Here is a 16,193-nt window from a genome sequence, read left to right on the forward strand (position 1 = left end):
GATCGCAACGGCTCAAATGTAAATCTGCTTCGCACACGAATCCTATTGTGTGTGCACTGAGTTGCTGGGAGTGGCAAGGGCTTGATAGGTCAACGTCGCTCGCTCGTAGATCGCAAACAAAAGGGAATGATAACGACCGACTGCGGCACGTCGTCACCGCGCGATGCCAGGCCGTATGACTATTGCCACGTTCCGTCCACTCCCGCTAGCCTGGTCGAACATGTTCACGAGCTCAACATCCAGGCCCGTACCCTGATAGCATATCACAGGCCCATCGTCATTGTGCGACGCATAAGGGGATCAATGGTTGCGACTTACCTGCAACGCCTCCCGCGCCCACAGCGTCCGATCTAACAGGAGTAGGCTCTCTATCACCGGGCCCACGATGCATCGTAACACATGGAAGACCGCGATCCGCCTCTCTAGAGCACGATCCGCGCGCACAAGGCGTCCGTCTGGTAGCCCCCGTTTCGTCTGCACGCGCTGCGCGAATGTCGCCCAATCGGCGTACGCGGCGTCGTTCAGCCGCCCCAGACGCTTCTTCGTCGGGCGACCATCTGTGGTCTCTTCGAGCGCAATATTTTTCTTCTCGCCATCGAGGACATCCTGAATGAGGGCCCGCCAGACGATCTTGCGGAGCGCGAGGCGCGCATCCCGCAGCGTGTCCTCAGTGCGCGTCCATTGCGAGGGTACCTGCGCGGCAAGCTGCAGGTGACTCGGGGAGAGCGCGGCCGTTGCACCCGACAGCGATCTCAGTTCCGATGAGAGGGGGAAGTCTGCACCATCGCTGTCAGTACACGGCTGCATGACTGAAGGCGAACTTGTCAGAACGGCCGAAAAACACATACCTTCCGGACGCAGCATGTTGTAACAGCATCCCACGATGACAGCTGCGCGCGGTGTCCAGGCAGCTGCACCAGTCTTTCCGCTCCGTGCCTCGGAGGCGAAAGCCCGGAGGATGTTGGGGGTAAGCGAACCGCACGCATGCAGCGCGACGAAAAGGACGGGCGCAGGGCCTTGTTCCACGCGATCTTGCGTACTGATAGGTTTTTCTGTCACGGAGCCCATAACAACTTCGCGTTCCATCCAGTTGTGGGTGGACGAGCGCAGGGTGTCCGCGTCGATCGCCGTCGTGACGTATGTGAGGGATCCATGCCGCGGTTCGTGGATCTTGGGCTCGCTATGCATCTGCTCAGCCGTGGCATGTCCAGCACCAGAAGAGTCTGCCGGATCGTTCAGCGCAGCCTTGCGTTTTGGCTTCACGGCGTCCCTCTTCGCGGCGCCTTGTGTCTGCACGTCGCTAAAGTCTAGAGCGAGTACATGCAACCCAATGGAGTCCCGAAGTGTTCTAGAGAGGTATGCCTGTTTATGGAGACGTCAGCACCCTATTGATGATCGGAAAAATATACTAGTTGTATAGCACACCAGCGCTGTGGGATGGTGTAAATGAATCACACACCTGCCCTGCACCTACGTCTACCACATGCTCGATTGAAGAGAGGGAGGGATCAGAATGCAGCATGATGCCGATGAAGTCTGACATTTGTGTGACTTCATGGGCCTTCTTGGGTGATATCCCAACCACAGGTGTGCTACTGCCACCAGAGGCCGACGGTCGTAGCATGGCGACAGCTTCCTGAGGCGAAGAGCGAGATTCTGTTCCTGAGCACGGAGAAACCACGGTCCCAAGCTCTCGAAGAAGCGCTAAGCGACTAGCATTTTCTATAAGGGTTCGCAGGGTGCGAGGTATTGTCGCCGCGACATCAGGTGGCTGTTCGTCCATGCCGCTCTCAGGAGTGATACGACACCAGTCATAGTACTGCAGAAGGGAGTACCACGAGTCGGCTCGAATATCACCGTCGTGCCCGTGAGTCTGATCCGCGCCCGCCCAATCCCACCAGTCGGACCAATCCAAGGGCGGAAGAAAAGACGAGGTGCCAGCGTCATTTGGATGATATTGGAACAGGCTAGACACCAGCGAGCCAGAGAGAAAGCTGAATAGGCCCGCAAGACGATCCGAGTCGCTGGATGGATGAAGAGGCTGCGGCATGTGGTGGTGGTGGTGGTAGTGAAGGTGGTGGCGGTTTCCCGGAGAGGAAGGGCAAGAACGTGCGGCGCCGTCACATTCTCGCAACGTCACGCTTGCTTCCTCCCACCATCTTCTCGACGTCCGCCTCCTCAACCTCGTCCTCTCACTCATATTTGAACCTGAATGAAGAGAGCTGTTGCGTTGGTGGACTATGCCAGCTCAGACGACGAGGAAACCGATGCCCGCAATCCGCCAGGCGAAGCGTCTCAGCCAGCGCCGCCGATGAAAAAGTTGAAGTACAACTCCCACTCCCGTTCGCTTGGCCAAGATTGATAACTAAAGGATTCTTTTCACACTTAGGAAACTTCCTTCTCTCCCAATATATCTCGCGCCCGAAGCTCCAATAGATAACCCAGCTCTTCACCAAGGTCGAGTCCGCACAACGCCGCACGTCGAAGGGCAATTCGCAGCATATGTCTACATCCCGCTCGTTGTAGAAAGGAATTCGAAACTTCACAAACTGCTTCTGCGCATCTTTGCTGCTGCGAAACTGGCTGTTCCCTCCCTCCACCCTATCGGTTTCTCTCAGTCGACTCTGAACACGGCTGACGAAACGGAACGAGATGGGAATGCGCCCGAAGACGGCGCGATGGAGCTACACATCTCCTTGAGCCGCCCTGTATATCTACGAGCTCATCAGCGTGCTGATTTTAAGCGCGCCGTAAAAGCTGCTGCTAAGTCGAAACGAAGGTCAGTCTCGCCCACTCGCTACTACTTCCTCTTCTTATGCATCGGACATAATTAGTTTTTCCGCGTCCTTCGCGACACTATCCGAGCTTACAAATGACGAACGCACTCGGACGTTCCTAACCTTGGAAATCGGTGCGGGGCATGACGACGTGGGTGCATTATAGTCTGTATATAGGACGCGCACTGATCAAAGCACAATGCAGTTCAGAGCACTGTCCGATGAGCTCACACCGACGCTGAAGTCCTTGCGACAAAAGGAATTCTATCAAGACCCCCGTTTCCACGCGTCGGTAGCATGGGCACTCCTCGATAGCGCTAAATCACCACCACAGGAATTGCGAGAGGCTGAACCTGCGCCAACACTGCCAACCTCAGATCTGTCAGAGAAAACGGATACGCCTCAAACCGACATTGTGGAGATACAAACATCGACAGCGGAGTCCTTTTCCTCGATACCATGTTTCCCGTCATCACTGGTGCCGGAGCTCACAGAAACGTTCGCACAAGAACTCGTGCGTACCGGAGTAGGGACATTCGAAGCAGAGGAGGTGCATGTGCGAATAGGCAAGGAAGTGAGCAGATGGAAGCTACAGGGATGAGTCTGTGCAGGAATGTCTCTACGCAGTGGAATTCCTCATCGTATCTCGCTGGTATAGAGAACGTTCGGACAGTATCGCACGCGTTACTTGTGCACGCAGCCTTCGCGGTTCAACCCGGCATCTCCCAGCTCGAGTACCCTTAAACTGACGCTGCATTAGCGACCGAAACCTCAAGCTCAACGAGACCGCGTGTTGCCTGACACTGACAGGGGATGCATCAGATTCCACGGAACAGGATCGCTCGTTTTGCTGAGTAAGTCACGGCGTCCGCAGTGGGGTATGCCACTCTCGTCCTATATAACCTCATCCCCTCCGTACTCATCCGCCCCTCCAAGGCTTCCCTAAAAATTACTGATTGCGAATCATCTAACAGTGATGACCGCTGCCACGGAGGCGCCATTCACCCTTGCGGTGCCGGACGCAGAGCTGGCCCTCCTTCACAAGAAGCTCGAGCTCGTTCGTCTCCCAGACGAACTAGATGGTGCCGGCTGGGGCTATGGTGTCCCCCTCGCCGACATAAAGCGGCTTGTCGCTCGTTGGCAAGATGGCTTCGACTGGCGCAAGGCAGAAGCAGGGATAAACAAGCTGCCCATGTTCACCCGCGACATCGAGGTCGACGGATTTGGAACGCTTAATATCCACTATGTCCATCAGAAGAGCGAGGTCAAAAACTCTATCCCGCTCCTCTTCGTCCATGGATGTATGTATTACGCGACCTCTCTCGATGGACACATAGGCTGACCGTATGCAACATCGGAAACTACCCAGGGCCGGGCGATTTCCTGGAAGTCAGGAAGATCTTACCTCTCTTGACGGCGAACACCGGGGATCATCCCAGCTTCCACGTCGTCGCCCCCAGCCTGCCTGGCTTCGGGTTCTCAGAGGGAGCGAAGAACCCCGGCTTCGCTGGCCGCCAGTATGCAGAAGTGCGCAGACTTCCAAATTATACATACCAGAGGCTGATACGACGCACAGGTTGTTCATAAACTCATGCTATCGCTGGGGTACGATGAATATGGTAGGCCTTTTGCATTCCTCAAATCATAAAAGATATACTCATGTTTCTGCCTTTAGTCTACCAAGGTGGGGACTGGGGGTACCCCGTAGGTCTTCCACGTCCCTGCGCGTGTTCTCATCCGACTGACCAGAGCTCTCATGCAGATCGGAATGCATGCTGTGACACACTACGGGCACAAGCACATAAAAGCGTGGCATACCAACATGCCAGAGTACGTGCCACTCCCTTCAATCAGCTATACTTATTAATCTGACGGAATGCGTATATCAGCGCTCCAGACCCGACATTCCTCTCGAATCCCCTTCTCTTCCTTAGCAAGCACACCATCCTCCGTTTCGACAGAGAGGCGCAGGCGGGCTTCCAGAAGATGGCTTTGCATCGCCAGAAGGGGAGGGGCTACGCCATCGAGCAGTGCACGAAGCCCCAAACACTAGGTTACGGCCTGGCGGACTCGCCCGTTGCTCTCCTGGCTTGGATATATGAGAAGCTCGTCAGCTGGACGGACAACTATCCCTGGACCGACGACGAAGGTAGCTTCTCCCGAGGGCTTTGACAATGCGACAAACAATGCTGACGACACGTCCCTGGTACAGTGCTTGAATGGGTGTCGGTCTACTGGTTCTCGCGCGAGGGCCCCGCGGCCTCTCTCAGGATTTACTATGAGATGACTGGCGGGCGCGCATACGACGAGTACGAGGGCACGAGACGAACTTCAGTCCCGTTCGGCACATCCTACTTCCCCGCCGAGATCTTCTGGCTCCCTAAATCGTATGTCAAGTTTCACTACTAGTAGCACTGCAGACGACATTTCTGATGTCGTGTCATTTACTCTGGCAGGTGGGTACGCACGATCGGCAAAGTGGTGTTCGAAGCCGTGCACGACAAAGGCGGACACTTCGCGGCGTTCGAGCAACCCGAGGCACTCGTTGGCGACCTGCGGAAGATGTACGGTGGAGGCGGGCCCGCGTACGGCGCGGTTCCAGAGAAGAGCGGGTATGATTGATGCGGAATCCAGTAATAGTACAAATCCTCCTCATGAGAGGTTTAATCTCAAGCGCGGAGCTGGTCCTCCACGGTCTTCCACTTCCACAACTTCTGGCCCGGGTTGATGAGTTCGTTGTCGTTGTCGCTGTGGTCCAGCCAGCCCTTGCCGATAGACAGACTGACGTGCATGGTCAGTCTCGCATGTCCCTTCGTTCGAGTCTCGGTCGGGGCGCTTACCGGAGGTAGTCCAAGATGCCGCCCTTGCCCTTCTGGTCGCGCAAGCTCTGCTCGAGCTTGTCGAGGTCGAGAACCTCAATCTCGCCCTTCGGCACGCCTTTGACGCTCGACACGATATCGCGCACCTCCTCGTAGCTCACGGTCGATCCTGCGATGCGCGCCTCATCCGGGACAGCGGCGGCGGTAGAAGGGTCGAGCGCGAGCAGGGCAAGGCTGCCTACAGCGCGCCCGATGTCGTTTTTCGCGGTGGTGGAGAACTTCTTCGATGCTGACCCGTACGGATGGTAGACGTTCTTCTCCAGGTCGAAGCCCACTGTAACAAACAGACTGTGAGACTCTGAACGCCGTATGTGACGGGGAGAAACATACGGTACGGGCTCAGGAGGATGTCGAGGAAGACGCTGGTGTATAGAGAGATGACCTTGGTCCCCGTGCCCTTAGCCTGAGCGCGGACATGCGCCCCGAGCCGCTTCTTGCCTTCCCACTCCGGCTGCTCATACCCGCTAAAGTTGACCAGCCTATGATCACTAGAAGGGTACACGAGGTCAGCATCTCACATTGTAGCAAACCGGAAAGCCCGGGACGAAGGCTTACAGTCCAAACTCGCTCAGGAAGTACACTTTCGCCCCGCTGTTCACCGCAGCGTCGTTGACCTTCTTCCGGACGTCCTCGGGCAGCACGGTGGGGAGAATGTTTGCGATGACGTCGACACCGGCGAGTGCGGCCCCTAGATTGTCGATGTCGAGTGCGACGATTTCAGCCCCCTTCTTGGCGAGCCCCTGGGCCGTAGCAGATGATGGGTCGCGAGTGAAGACCCGGACGGTGGTGAATTGCTCCCGGAACTCGGTGAGCAGTGCGACGGAGATCGGCTCGCCTGTAGGAAGTAACACTCGATGTTAGTTTCTGGTGCTCTGGCATGAAATGGGTAGGCCGCACCAAGTGTGCCCGTACCGCCAATGACGGCGAAGGTAGCTTTGATGCTGCTGCTGGAAGACATGTCTGAGGTGCTTGGCGTGTGTCTGTGGTTGGGTGCTGCGTCTGCCACGGACGACGGGGTATTTATCCCTTCGCCATGCGAGGCTCGGCACCGTCTATGACTCTGACTGCATGAGTAGTGTTCGAGCTACATCGTTGCGTTTGATGACGATCTCGTGCGCATCATGGTTGCGCGATGGTTGCGCGGGCCTTCGCAAGGGCTTCTGCAATCTCGTGCTAAGGGCACTACTTTTCAATCATAGATTCGTAGAACTGCGGGTGGGCGCCCATACTCCTGTGCCACTGCGCGGTCATGCAAACTGTAAAGTTGCACAGATAGATTTTGTCAAGTTCCGCCTAAGCGACTGGCATGCATGTTGTCGTACACAGCCGTACGCGTATGCGAGCCACTTCTAAACTCGAAGCGACGTCCGTGCTTAGTGACTCAAGTGAGACTGGGTCTCTCTCTGCCCCTGACTTCGGACTTCTGGTCATATCGAGCGCGTAAGCCGGGAAATGATCAGTATCCTTGTGCAACTGCCGGCCCACAGGTGCATTCCGGTGTCGACCTTGCTAAGCTCACTCACAATGGAAACCCTGGGTGCAACGTACCGTGGATGGCCTTGAAAATTACACCAGTACTCGCCCCAACGGGTGCTTCAGTATCGCTGCGTGTGTGTCGAGTACTTGTCGTTGTAGATTTCAGCGAGGAGTCGAGGACGACCGGGGGAAACGGGTGGACGCCTGTTGACGCCCACTACTCAGGTACTTAGCGCCCGTTTTCCTGTTTGCGCCTATTTGTACGCCAACCTACATAAGGCACAGGGCAAATTTCGAAGAGCGTCGCGTCTCTTCGTCGGACCTCTTCCCTCTTGCGTGCTGTGGCCTGCCTCAAACCCCCAGTATGGCGTAACCGGTACTATGTGAGTATGCCATTCTTTTCGTTCGAAGTGATGAGCTTTTTGCTGTGCACCAGTCGGATCCGATTGACGACAACCTACCCAGGTCCTCTTTTTACGCTTGAGGACCCTGATTTTTCTTCTTCGTTGACTGCATATGTCTCGACCCGATGCTAATTGCGCTCTTCCCTTCTAGATGCCTTCGTCAAGTCTTGTTCTTTCTACTCGGTAACCACAGCGACGTCATAAAACATGTCTTATTACTGTGTGCACTGCGCAATACATATACTATGTTATCCACTTCCATCTTACATGCTACATCGTCTCTCCTCAAAGGCAGCTATTTTCGATCATACCAGATGCATCATGCGTCGCGATCGACGGAGGGTGGTACGGGAGAAGGCGACGGCGTGCTCGCGACGTTCGCAAGGAATCGCTCCACGACGCGCTTGCCTCGGCGCAGGTTCGACAGCGATATGCGCTCGTCTGGCAGATGTGCTTGGTCCTACACATACCAAACAATGTCAGCATACCCATTGCGGAGCTTCGAAGCAACGCAGTCGTGCGTACCGTGCTCTGGCCCAGCGGCAGGTGGAGTGCATGGCAGGAGAACTCCTTCTCCAAGTACGGGACCGACGGGATGGACTGCACGACGCTAGGTGAGCACCACGAAACGAGCTCGGCCAACAGGAAGCACACGCACCCCTCCCTCCCGGATCCGTAGGGGGTCCACGCCCCACTCGTCCTTTACCGCGCTCTCCAGCGCGTGGAACCACGGGTCGTCCAGGCTCCCCAGCCACCAGTCCGCCGTCTGGTCAATCGTGACCTGTCGAAAGCACACACCTCAAAGTCAGCGACGACCCAAAGGCGATGGGACCCGGACACGTACATTCAACGTGTTCGGCGAGCGCATGCGCCCGAACTCATTCCTCAGGTGCTCCTGCACGGCCGCCGCGATCTCCTCCAGCGCCTGGTCGGGCACGATCCGCACCGAAATATGCGCGCGCACCTTCGATGGGATGACCGTCGAGTCTGCAGCACCACACCATCAGTGTCAATCGCGACGAGACGAGACAAGACGATAGGGACGCACTGCGCGGCCCGGACACCTCGACGTTGTGGATCGTGAGCGAGGGCTCGCGCCAGCGCGCGGCGAGCAGCGACGCCGGGGTCTGCGTCACGCTCGAGAGCACCTTATACAGCTGCCGCTCGTCCTCCGTGAGCGCGCGCACGCGGTCGTCTGCGAAGAAGGGCTCTCAGTGCAGGAACATTGATAGCAGATGGAAACACGCGACATACAGAAGTCAGGGATCGCGACGCGGTTGCTCGAGTCTGTGAGTGTGCCGAGCAGCTTAACCCTGGAGTGGATGAGCGACGAGTGCGCGGGGGGAGATAACGCCACGTCAGGCGCGACTTACATGTCCAACATAGGTTCTCGCGCAGAGCCGCCGTCGACGCCTGAATGGAGGTCTGGCCCGTCGTTTGCGATCTAAGACGGGTTAGACAAAGCTGATAACGCTTAAGGCGATCTGTCATACCTCGACGTTACAATGCACCACCCCGCGCAAGCCATACGTGATGCACGGCGTGTCCTCGGCGATCCATGTCGAATTGCTAAGACATGCCGCCGTCAGCACACAATTCAAATGCCTCCGCAAAGAACACGGCCTACCTGACCAGAATCGAGTCGATCGGCCCAATCGCGTCCTATAATCCGCAGTCAGTACCCGCCCACAACCCATTCTGCCCCACGCACCTTATGCCTCTTCACCGCCTCCGCAAAACCCCCACTCCCCGCTTCTTCTTCGCCCTCCACCAGCAGCACCAAATCGACCCCGAGCGCCCTCCGCGCCAACAAATCCGCCGCCGCACACGCCACCGCCATGATCGGGCCCTTGTTATCCGTCGCGCCGCGCCCGTACAGATACCCGTTGCGGCCCGTGAGCGTGAATGGGTCGGATGTCCAGCCGGTGGGGCGCGCGGAGATCACGTCGTAGTGTCCGTAGAAGAGGACGCGGGGGCGATTTGCGGACGTGCGTGTGCCGTGGAAGGTCGCGAGCACGAGCGGGTTCGTCGTCTCGCCTGTGGGTAGCTATATGCGTAGGTTAGCTTAGCGCGATTAGGAGAGAAAATGGACGGAAGGGACGTACGAGTGACGCTTCGGCACCGAGCTGCGTGAAGCACTTCCGAAGCCAGATCGCGGCCTGCCGGCAGTCCTCTTTGTGCACGGGCGAGTTGCTCACGCTCGGAATGCCAACAAACTTCGTGAGCGCATACACCAAGATATCTGCCCAGAGCGTGAACGACGACGCTCGTGCCACGCACCGCAGCCACAGACCAGACCTACGTACCGTTGATGCTTTTCGAGATGTCCGTCGTATTCCCAAAGCGGCTCAGCTCCGACAGCGCGTGCCTGTCCGACCTCGGCGGCGCGACCTCCCACACCTGCACATCGGGCGTCAACACTGCTCAGACACCCGACACTCGACGTGGATCGCTGCTCACTTTGATCATATCATCGTTTCCGCCCGTCACCAGAGCGAACCGCTCCGATTCGTCCTGCGCCTGCACCGTGACCGTGTCCTCGGCCGGGAAGCGCGTGATGATCGACGACAGGATGATGCCGTCGTGTGCGCGCCACGAGCCGACCAGGTCAAACGACGCAGACCATCGCTACGAACAAGCGCACCAGCATCAGCCGTCAGCCATCCGAAATAAACATGGCGTCTGTAGTACCTGTATGTCCCCATTCGCCGAGCACACGTACAAGTCGGAGTGCAACATCGACATCGACAGAATGTCAACATTCTAATGATATCTGCGTCAGTCCGCGCACCAACCAAGAGCGACAGATTGGCAGAGGCGACGACGCACCTCGACAACGAGAAGCGTGCGGACCAGGGTACGCGTCTCGAGATCCCAGACTTTGACCAGCCCGTCCTGGCAGCCCGCATACACCGTGTCCCCGCGCACCGCGAGCGCAAGCACCGCGCCCGCGCCGCAGTCAAACGTATGCAGCAGCTGCGGCGCCGCGTCCTGCGTCCGCCCGTGCGGGAGCTGCCACAGCTACCGCACCCGAAAATGTCAGCATTGGCAGCAGCAATCGATTCAGACGCCCCACTGCCTACCTTGACGGTCGAGTCGCCGCTGCCTGTCACGAGCTGCAGGCTGCCGTCGTGCGTGTCCTCGTAGAACGCGTCGTCCGAGCCTTCCCGGTTGCTCGGCAGCAGCGCCATGCAGTACACATACCCGTAGTGCGCTGAGAACACTACGTTTTCCGGGAGCACATGCAGCGTCGCCAAGGGTGCCTTTACATGATCGTCCTGCACGCACCCATCCTGTGGGGGCGTCGAAGGCCCCGAAGATGGTGACGACGACGACACTGAGGTCGCTAGTGTGTTCGAAACGGAAGTTGGCAGGCAAGACGCGCAGGTCGGGTTGCGCGCGTTGAGGTCCGCGGGCCGACGTGTGTACTGCGGGTAACTGTCAAAGAACTTGTGCGCCTTGCGCGAGATCGACGTTGGGGTGGACGTCCCGCTGTGGATCGAGCCGTCAGACGGGAGCGAGATGCCGAACGATGCGTGCTCTAGGGTCGGGATCGAGAAGGAGAACGACTGCAAAGACGTGTTCTGGCAGCCGAAGTAGATCGTCTGCAACTGTGGGCACCAGACGAGCGAGAAGAGATCGCCAGAGTCGGTCTCCAGATGTGGGTGCACGAGATAGAGCGGGGCGTGGTTCCGCGTGTTCCAGACCTAATGAATTATTCAGCGGTGAGGCGCGGTCGGGACCGAGCAATTCAGCGACCTACGCGAATTGTGCTATCGCCTGTGGTTCTTCGCGTCAGCTTGCATGTATGTTCCAGGAAGAAGGTGCGTACCGGAAGCGCTGAAGAGCCAGTGTTTTTCGGGGGCATATTCGAGAGCCAAAACGCTGCCGTTATGGCCCTTCAAGACCGCCCTAAGCTTGAAGGTAGTTTTGTCCCAGACCTAATAAATCGCGCTAGGTTAGACCAAATGCATCCCCATCACGCGATACCTACCGAAATCTGGCCGTCCTGGCTGCCAGTGTATATACTCTCATCATCGGCCGCGAGGCTCAGGACGGAGTTGTGTTCCTGTTGGAGCGAATGAAAAAGCTTCGGCTGGCGGTCGATGGACAGCACCGGTCTGCTGAGCGACGCTACAAGATTCGCGACCGGGGCGGGTTGGCCAGAGAAGAATGAGTAAGGAGGCATGGGGCGCACGAGACAAAGGCGCGCGTACGATCAGGGATGGCGGGGGAGGTCGGTTGGGAGGCCATCGCCTCGTGTTTATATTTGCGCGCGTGGCAGGATCGTGTGCGCGCCGCGTGCTAATGGGCTGTTCGCGAGAGGCAGTCGATATACGAGGCCGAGTATTGGGGCAACCGACTGCACTGCTGGGAAGGGAGAGCGAGATGACAGTCCTCGCCACACCCACTTGCCAGCGCTCTTGGGCCCCTAAGCGCTCGTCACCATCCCGGCTGTGACTCGCGCGACCTGAGATCACCGCCTCTTTGACGCCCTCTTCCGTGCATCCTTCCGATATTTCGCCCCCGAGCCTGCCAATCCCCCTCGCGACGTCACTGCACGATCGAGAGCCCGCATGGATCCTGTTCGCGACGGTCGAGAGGCGTTGCCTCCCTTGTGGCGTACGGTAAGCGTGACGGTCTGTCACACCGAACTAGAATCGCTCCCGCGAGCGCGATGCCCTCTCCACCCCCGCAGCTTGACGTTTCGACAGCGTGATGCTTCTTGCCCGGAAACCTGTCCTGCTGCTCGTAAATAACACATACGTATTGGTCGAACATGACCGCTTGGAGGCGCTCATGAGTTATGCAGTCCCCCGCCTGACCTCCGCGCAACGAGTATCCTGTCGAATACAGGCCATTCGTCAAGCGTTATCTGACAGTCGCCTGCACGATGCTGAGGCTGGGCAGGCCCCGGGACGACCCAGGTTGCCCCCTTTCTCACTTCTCTGGCTCAGCCACACATCTCACGCCAGATATAACCGACTCTCTCCTCGTGGCAAGAGGAAGGAATTAGAGCGGGTTACAGAACCATGCATGCAACGCTAACGTGGCAGTTTCTTCCGCGAAGCCGTCGAGATGTTGCCGTCCCGTCTCGAGCTCTAGCGGCCGCTAAAATGTCTCAGGGCCCAGGTCCCCAGCCCCTAAGCGAGAGGCAAGATCCGGATAGAAAACCGATGATGTCACGACGGCCGGCACAGATTCGAGAGGCTGAGAAAGCGGAAAGCATGATGGGATAGCCAAGTCTGCGACGACAAGCGGAAGAGTACTGCAAAGAGAGGCGTGTGCGCCCAACTAATACTTAGATGCCGAGAAGGGGTAAACCGCACTCGAGACGCCACGCCACGAAATAACATACACCACGACGACTACACGATGTCTTCTTCGTCCGCCGCCCGAATCCGTCCCGTCTCCAATGCGCGTCCCGAGGAGGAAGCAGTGCGTGCGTGCCCGTGTCTGTGCCTGCTGGAAACGTGCGCGCGCCCCCGCTGCAGTCCGCCGCCGCCAGTGTCCCACGCGCCGCGCGCGCACCAGCACCAGGCGGGTAGACCTGCGCGGGGAGCCGCGGCGGCGTCAACGTCAACATCCACCCCGCTCTCCCCAGTCAGCGCGGCTCAGGCTCACTGCACGACGACGACCGCCCCCGGGAGCGGCGGGCTCAGACCTCGGGCACGACGTGCTCCTTGTACCAGTTCTGTAGCCACCGCTCGGCGACGGCATACTCGCGCTTCACCCGCTTCAACAGCGGCCCGATCTTCGCGAGCGCGTCGGCCTCTGTGAGGTCCTTGCCGTTCTGTTCGTCACGGAGGGCGCCGTAGTGTTGGATGTCTTCGCAGGAGGCCTGGACGGCGGAGACGCCCAGAGCGGCGGACGAGCCCTTGAGGAAATGCCCGAGCGAGGAGAGCTTCGCGAGATCCTTGCTTTCACTGTCGGCGTAAATGCGGGTTATTATACACGAATCAAAGGTGACGGAGGGCGGGACGTACAAAGCGTTATCCATATCCACGAACGTAGTACTGGCTTGGGCAAAGTACGCCTCGGCCATGCCGAGGGAGAAGTCATGCGTGTCATCTTCATCGAGATCAAGGATTTGGGTGAACGTTTCGAAGTCTATAACATTCTTCTCGTCAACCTGGATAGGAACGATACGCCGTAAGCGCATACGATCGCGGATGGAGATGATGGACGGAGACGGGAGCGGACCTCATCATCTGATTGCGACTCTGCGGGTGCGGGCGTGGCACGAGAGGATACGGGTGTCTTTTCAGGCGCAGGGGTCGCGCGAGAGGAGGAATTTGGCTGAGGGGAGGCGAGACGGGCGGCGATGGACTTGGGGGACGGAGGCGCGAGAGAGGCGGCACGCGAATCGGGGGCTTGGGGCGAGGGCGAGCGGGCCTTGGCGGCGCCGAGCTCGCGCTCGGGAGACTTGTAGTGTCCTGCGACGGCCGTCTTGGTTTGCGACATCGAGCTGAAGAGGTGGAGGCGTTGGGAGGGCGTCGAGCGAGAACAGAGGAGGGAGACGGAGTGAGGGAGAGAGTCAAGCAGGAGCGGACGACCGGAATTATCTTAACCAATCTGGCTGCTCTATAGTTCGTGCTCGATGATGTTATAATACTCGTAACCGGATTCCACTTAGACGTCAGATTAGATAAGTAATTAATCGATCCTTCCTGCCGGGCCTGCTTACCGATCGCCGCGACGGATCTCCCGCCCACGGCCCTCTCCCGCATCCCACCAGCACGCCCATTCATACGCCCGTAGGGACCCGTACAACCCCCGCGTATTCGTTTGGAATATGTCAGTGTTCTCGCTCTCCTCGGATGCCCAGGCCCAGCCGTTCAAAGGCGAGAAGATCGAGCCCGACGTCACATCGGGCCACCTCCACCATCTTACCCCAGACCAGCAGGCCGCGTTTACCACCTTCAAGGAAATCATCGCCAAGGGCCAACTTTACTCCCCAGACAAACCGCACCCGACGCACGATGACCCGTCTCTGTTGTGCGTACCCTATTCTACTCGCCGGCACCCTAATTTGACGTCGCCCTCAAGGCGGTTTCTGCGTGCTCGCCGCTTCGACGCCCAGAAGGCCATGAAGCAGTTTGCCGACTCCGAGACCTGGCGCAAGAAGCACAATGTCGACGCCCTATATGCCACGTTCCCGGTAGACGAGTTCGAGGGCGCCCGCCGCTTCTACCCGCGCTGGACGGGGCGCAGAGACAAGGTGAGGTAACTCCACAAAACTGCCGCTTACAAAACATAGGAACGGCCACGATTCCACGCAGCTTCCGTGCTTACAGTAAGCAACGAAACGATGGTTTACAAACGTTCACCTTCCTACCAAATCTCAAGCTGCCCTTCACGGCCTTGAGCCCGTTAGGTACTTATTGGGCTTAAGTTATCCGCTGCTCACTTGGTACGTCGAGAAGCCTGCTGAAGAGCTCGGTGTATCAATTGAGCAGCGACATATACGAGTTGGTTACATGGTTCAGTCACATCAGCAAGGCCTTGCTACCGTGCACAAGTGCGGGGACAGATTCGACATGGAGATCTCGCGATCAAGCAACCTCCACCCGTTCCGTGTCCGCTGAACATCTGCGCTAGAAGGCCTGACTTTCCGGAGCCCTGCGCCCTAGACCTGCATTTGGGGCATGCCGACATGTGCCGCATTTTTGTTATGCTCGCATGTATAACTCCCCCAAGACGAGGGATATGAAAACGGCCTTCCGATTTCTGAGCAGTTGTATCCTCGTATCCATTACTCGACTTCGGCTTACGTTTGACACGCTAGAACGGCCTGCCCGTATATGTCTACCGCATCGCCTCCCTCGCCGGGCCCCTGCAGAAAGAACTCAACGCCGTCGCGCCGGAGCGTCGCTACCAGCGAATGTGAGGCGTGCTCGTGCTTCCGCCCCACTCCATCAGCGGCACTGACCCGCCGCCGTGCACGGCACCCTCTTCTCTCCTCCAGCGTGGCGCTTTACGAGACCATGACCCGTTTCGCGCTACGCCTATGCACTCACCTGCCGCACCGCACCGCGCCGACGCCCATCACCTCCGTCACGACAATCATCGATTTGGAGCAAGTCACCCTGCCCGCGCTGTGGTCGCTCCGCTCGCACCTCCAGGAGGCGTCTGCGCTCGCGACCGCGAACTACCCCGAGACGCTAAGCACGATTGCGGTCGTGAACTCGCCCTCGTTCTTTCCGACTGTCTGGAGTTGGATTAAGGTACGTCGCCTGCCCGTCTGACGCGTCGCATATGCAGTCCTACTCAACGTGTACAGCCCTGGTTCGACGAGGGCACGCGCCGCAAGGTTCACGTCCTCGGGAAGGACCCAGGACCGACGCTGCGCACCCTGATCGACCCGAAGGATCTGCCCAAGCCCTACGGCGGCGAGCTCGAGTGGACGTTTGCGGATGAGCCCGTGCTAGACGACGAAGCGAAGGCCCTCATAGGTGAGATGCCGAAGGGGCCAGCCCTCTTCGAGGACGGCGAGGTCCGCCGACCGACGCCTCCGAGCCCTGAAACCACGGACGCCGCTCCGAGCAAGTCCTGACAATCGATTAGACACACGGACAGTTGTAACGAGTTCGCACTTGGTCTTTTGTGTATTACCGCATTCTACATAGAATATTGCTAGATAGCTACAAGTGACT

General features: G+C 58.2%; 7 protein-coding genes across 7 annotated transcripts; 3 read left to right on the forward strand and 4 right to left on the reverse strand.

Moving 5' to 3' along the window:
- Positions 1–153: 153 nt before the first annotated feature.
- TRAVEDRAFT_121186 (uncharacterized protein) lies at positions 154–2,050 on the reverse strand (the record flags this gene model as incomplete). The annotated part of the gene is made up of 4 exons (XM_008039727.1): positions 154–252; positions 319–776; positions 849–1,362; positions 1,424–2,050. The coding sequence occupies 4 exons, from the start codon at positions 2,048–2,050 to the stop codon at positions 154–156; spliced, it is 1,698 nt and encodes a 565-aa protein (XP_008037918.1).
- A 162-nt stretch (positions 2,051–2,212) lies between these two features.
- On the forward strand, positions 2,213–3,378 carry TRAVEDRAFT_122213 (uncharacterized protein; the record flags this gene model as incomplete). Its single annotated transcript, XM_008039728.1, has 4 exons — positions 2,213–2,319; positions 2,390–2,779; positions 2,835–2,928; positions 2,983–3,378. The coding sequence occupies 4 exons, from the start codon at positions 2,213–2,215 to the stop codon at positions 3,376–3,378; spliced, it is 987 nt and encodes a 328-aa protein (XP_008037919.1).
- Positions 3,379–3,753: 375 nt separating this feature from the next.
- Positions 3,754–5,399, forward strand: TRAVEDRAFT_121247 (epoxide hydrolase; the record flags this gene model as incomplete). Its single annotated transcript, XM_008039729.1, has 8 exons — positions 3,754–4,078; positions 4,147–4,304; positions 4,354–4,396; positions 4,453–4,481; positions 4,540–4,607; positions 4,667–4,926; positions 4,990–5,164; positions 5,234–5,399. The coding sequence occupies 8 exons, from the start codon at positions 3,754–3,756 to the stop codon at positions 5,397–5,399; spliced, it is 1,224 nt and encodes a 407-aa protein (XP_008037920.1).
- A 47-nt stretch (positions 5,400–5,446) lies between these two features.
- Positions 5,447–6,614, reverse strand: TRAVEDRAFT_121275 (uncharacterized protein; the record flags this gene model as incomplete). Its single annotated transcript, XM_008039730.1, has 5 exons — positions 5,447–5,558; positions 5,618–5,944; positions 5,992–6,144; positions 6,212–6,491; positions 6,554–6,614. The coding sequence occupies 5 exons, from the start codon at positions 6,612–6,614 to the stop codon at positions 5,447–5,449; spliced, it is 933 nt and encodes a 310-aa protein (XP_008037921.1).
- Positions 6,615–7,742: 1,128 nt separating this feature from the next.
- TRAVEDRAFT_71642 (Zn-dependent exopeptidase) lies at positions 7,743–11,725 on the reverse strand (the record flags this gene model as incomplete). The annotated part of the gene is made up of 19 exons (XM_008039731.1): positions 7,743–7,996; positions 8,062–8,136; positions 8,195–8,317; positions 8,381–8,523; positions 8,585–8,731; positions 8,791–8,849; positions 8,910–8,980; positions 9,030–9,105; positions 9,164–9,198; positions 9,248–9,583; positions 9,642–9,778; positions 9,843–9,936; positions 9,997–10,164; positions 10,228–10,299; positions 10,366–10,557; positions 10,620–11,243; positions 11,300–11,316; positions 11,369–11,477; positions 11,531–11,725. The coding sequence occupies 19 exons, from the start codon at positions 11,723–11,725 to the stop codon at positions 7,856–7,858; spliced, it is 2,814 nt and encodes a 937-aa protein (XP_008037922.1). The 3' UTR covers positions 7,743–7,855.
- A 1,022-nt stretch (positions 11,726–12,747) lies between these two features.
- On the reverse strand, positions 12,748–14,001 carry TRAVEDRAFT_167136 (histidine-phosphotransfer domain HPT domain-containing protein; the record flags this gene model as incomplete). The annotated part of the gene is made up of 3 exons (XM_008039732.1): positions 12,748–13,463; positions 13,524–13,669; positions 13,741–14,001. 3 exons carry the CDS (start codon positions 13,999–14,001, stop codon positions 13,196–13,198), a joined length of 675 nt encoding a protein of 224 aa, XP_008037923.1. The 3' UTR covers positions 12,748–13,195.
- A 331-nt stretch (positions 14,002–14,332) lies between these two features.
- On the forward strand, positions 14,333–16,093 carry TRAVEDRAFT_121229 (CRAL/TRIO domain-containing protein; the record flags this gene model as incomplete). The annotated part of the gene is made up of 5 exons (XM_008039733.1): positions 14,333–14,535; positions 14,587–14,758; positions 15,326–15,423; positions 15,506–15,764; positions 15,821–16,093. 5 exons carry the CDS (start codon positions 14,333–14,335, stop codon positions 16,091–16,093), a joined length of 1,005 nt encoding a protein of 334 aa, XP_008037924.1.
- Positions 16,094–16,193: the final 100 nt, after the last annotated feature.

Source organism: Trametes versicolor (genome assembly GCF_000271585.1).
Source record: "Trametes versicolor FP-101664 SS1 unplaced genomic scaffold TRAVEscaffold_5, whole genome shotgun sequence".
NCBI classification, from domain to species: Eukaryota; Fungi; Basidiomycota; class Agaricomycetes; order Polyporales; family Polyporaceae; genus Trametes; species Trametes versicolor.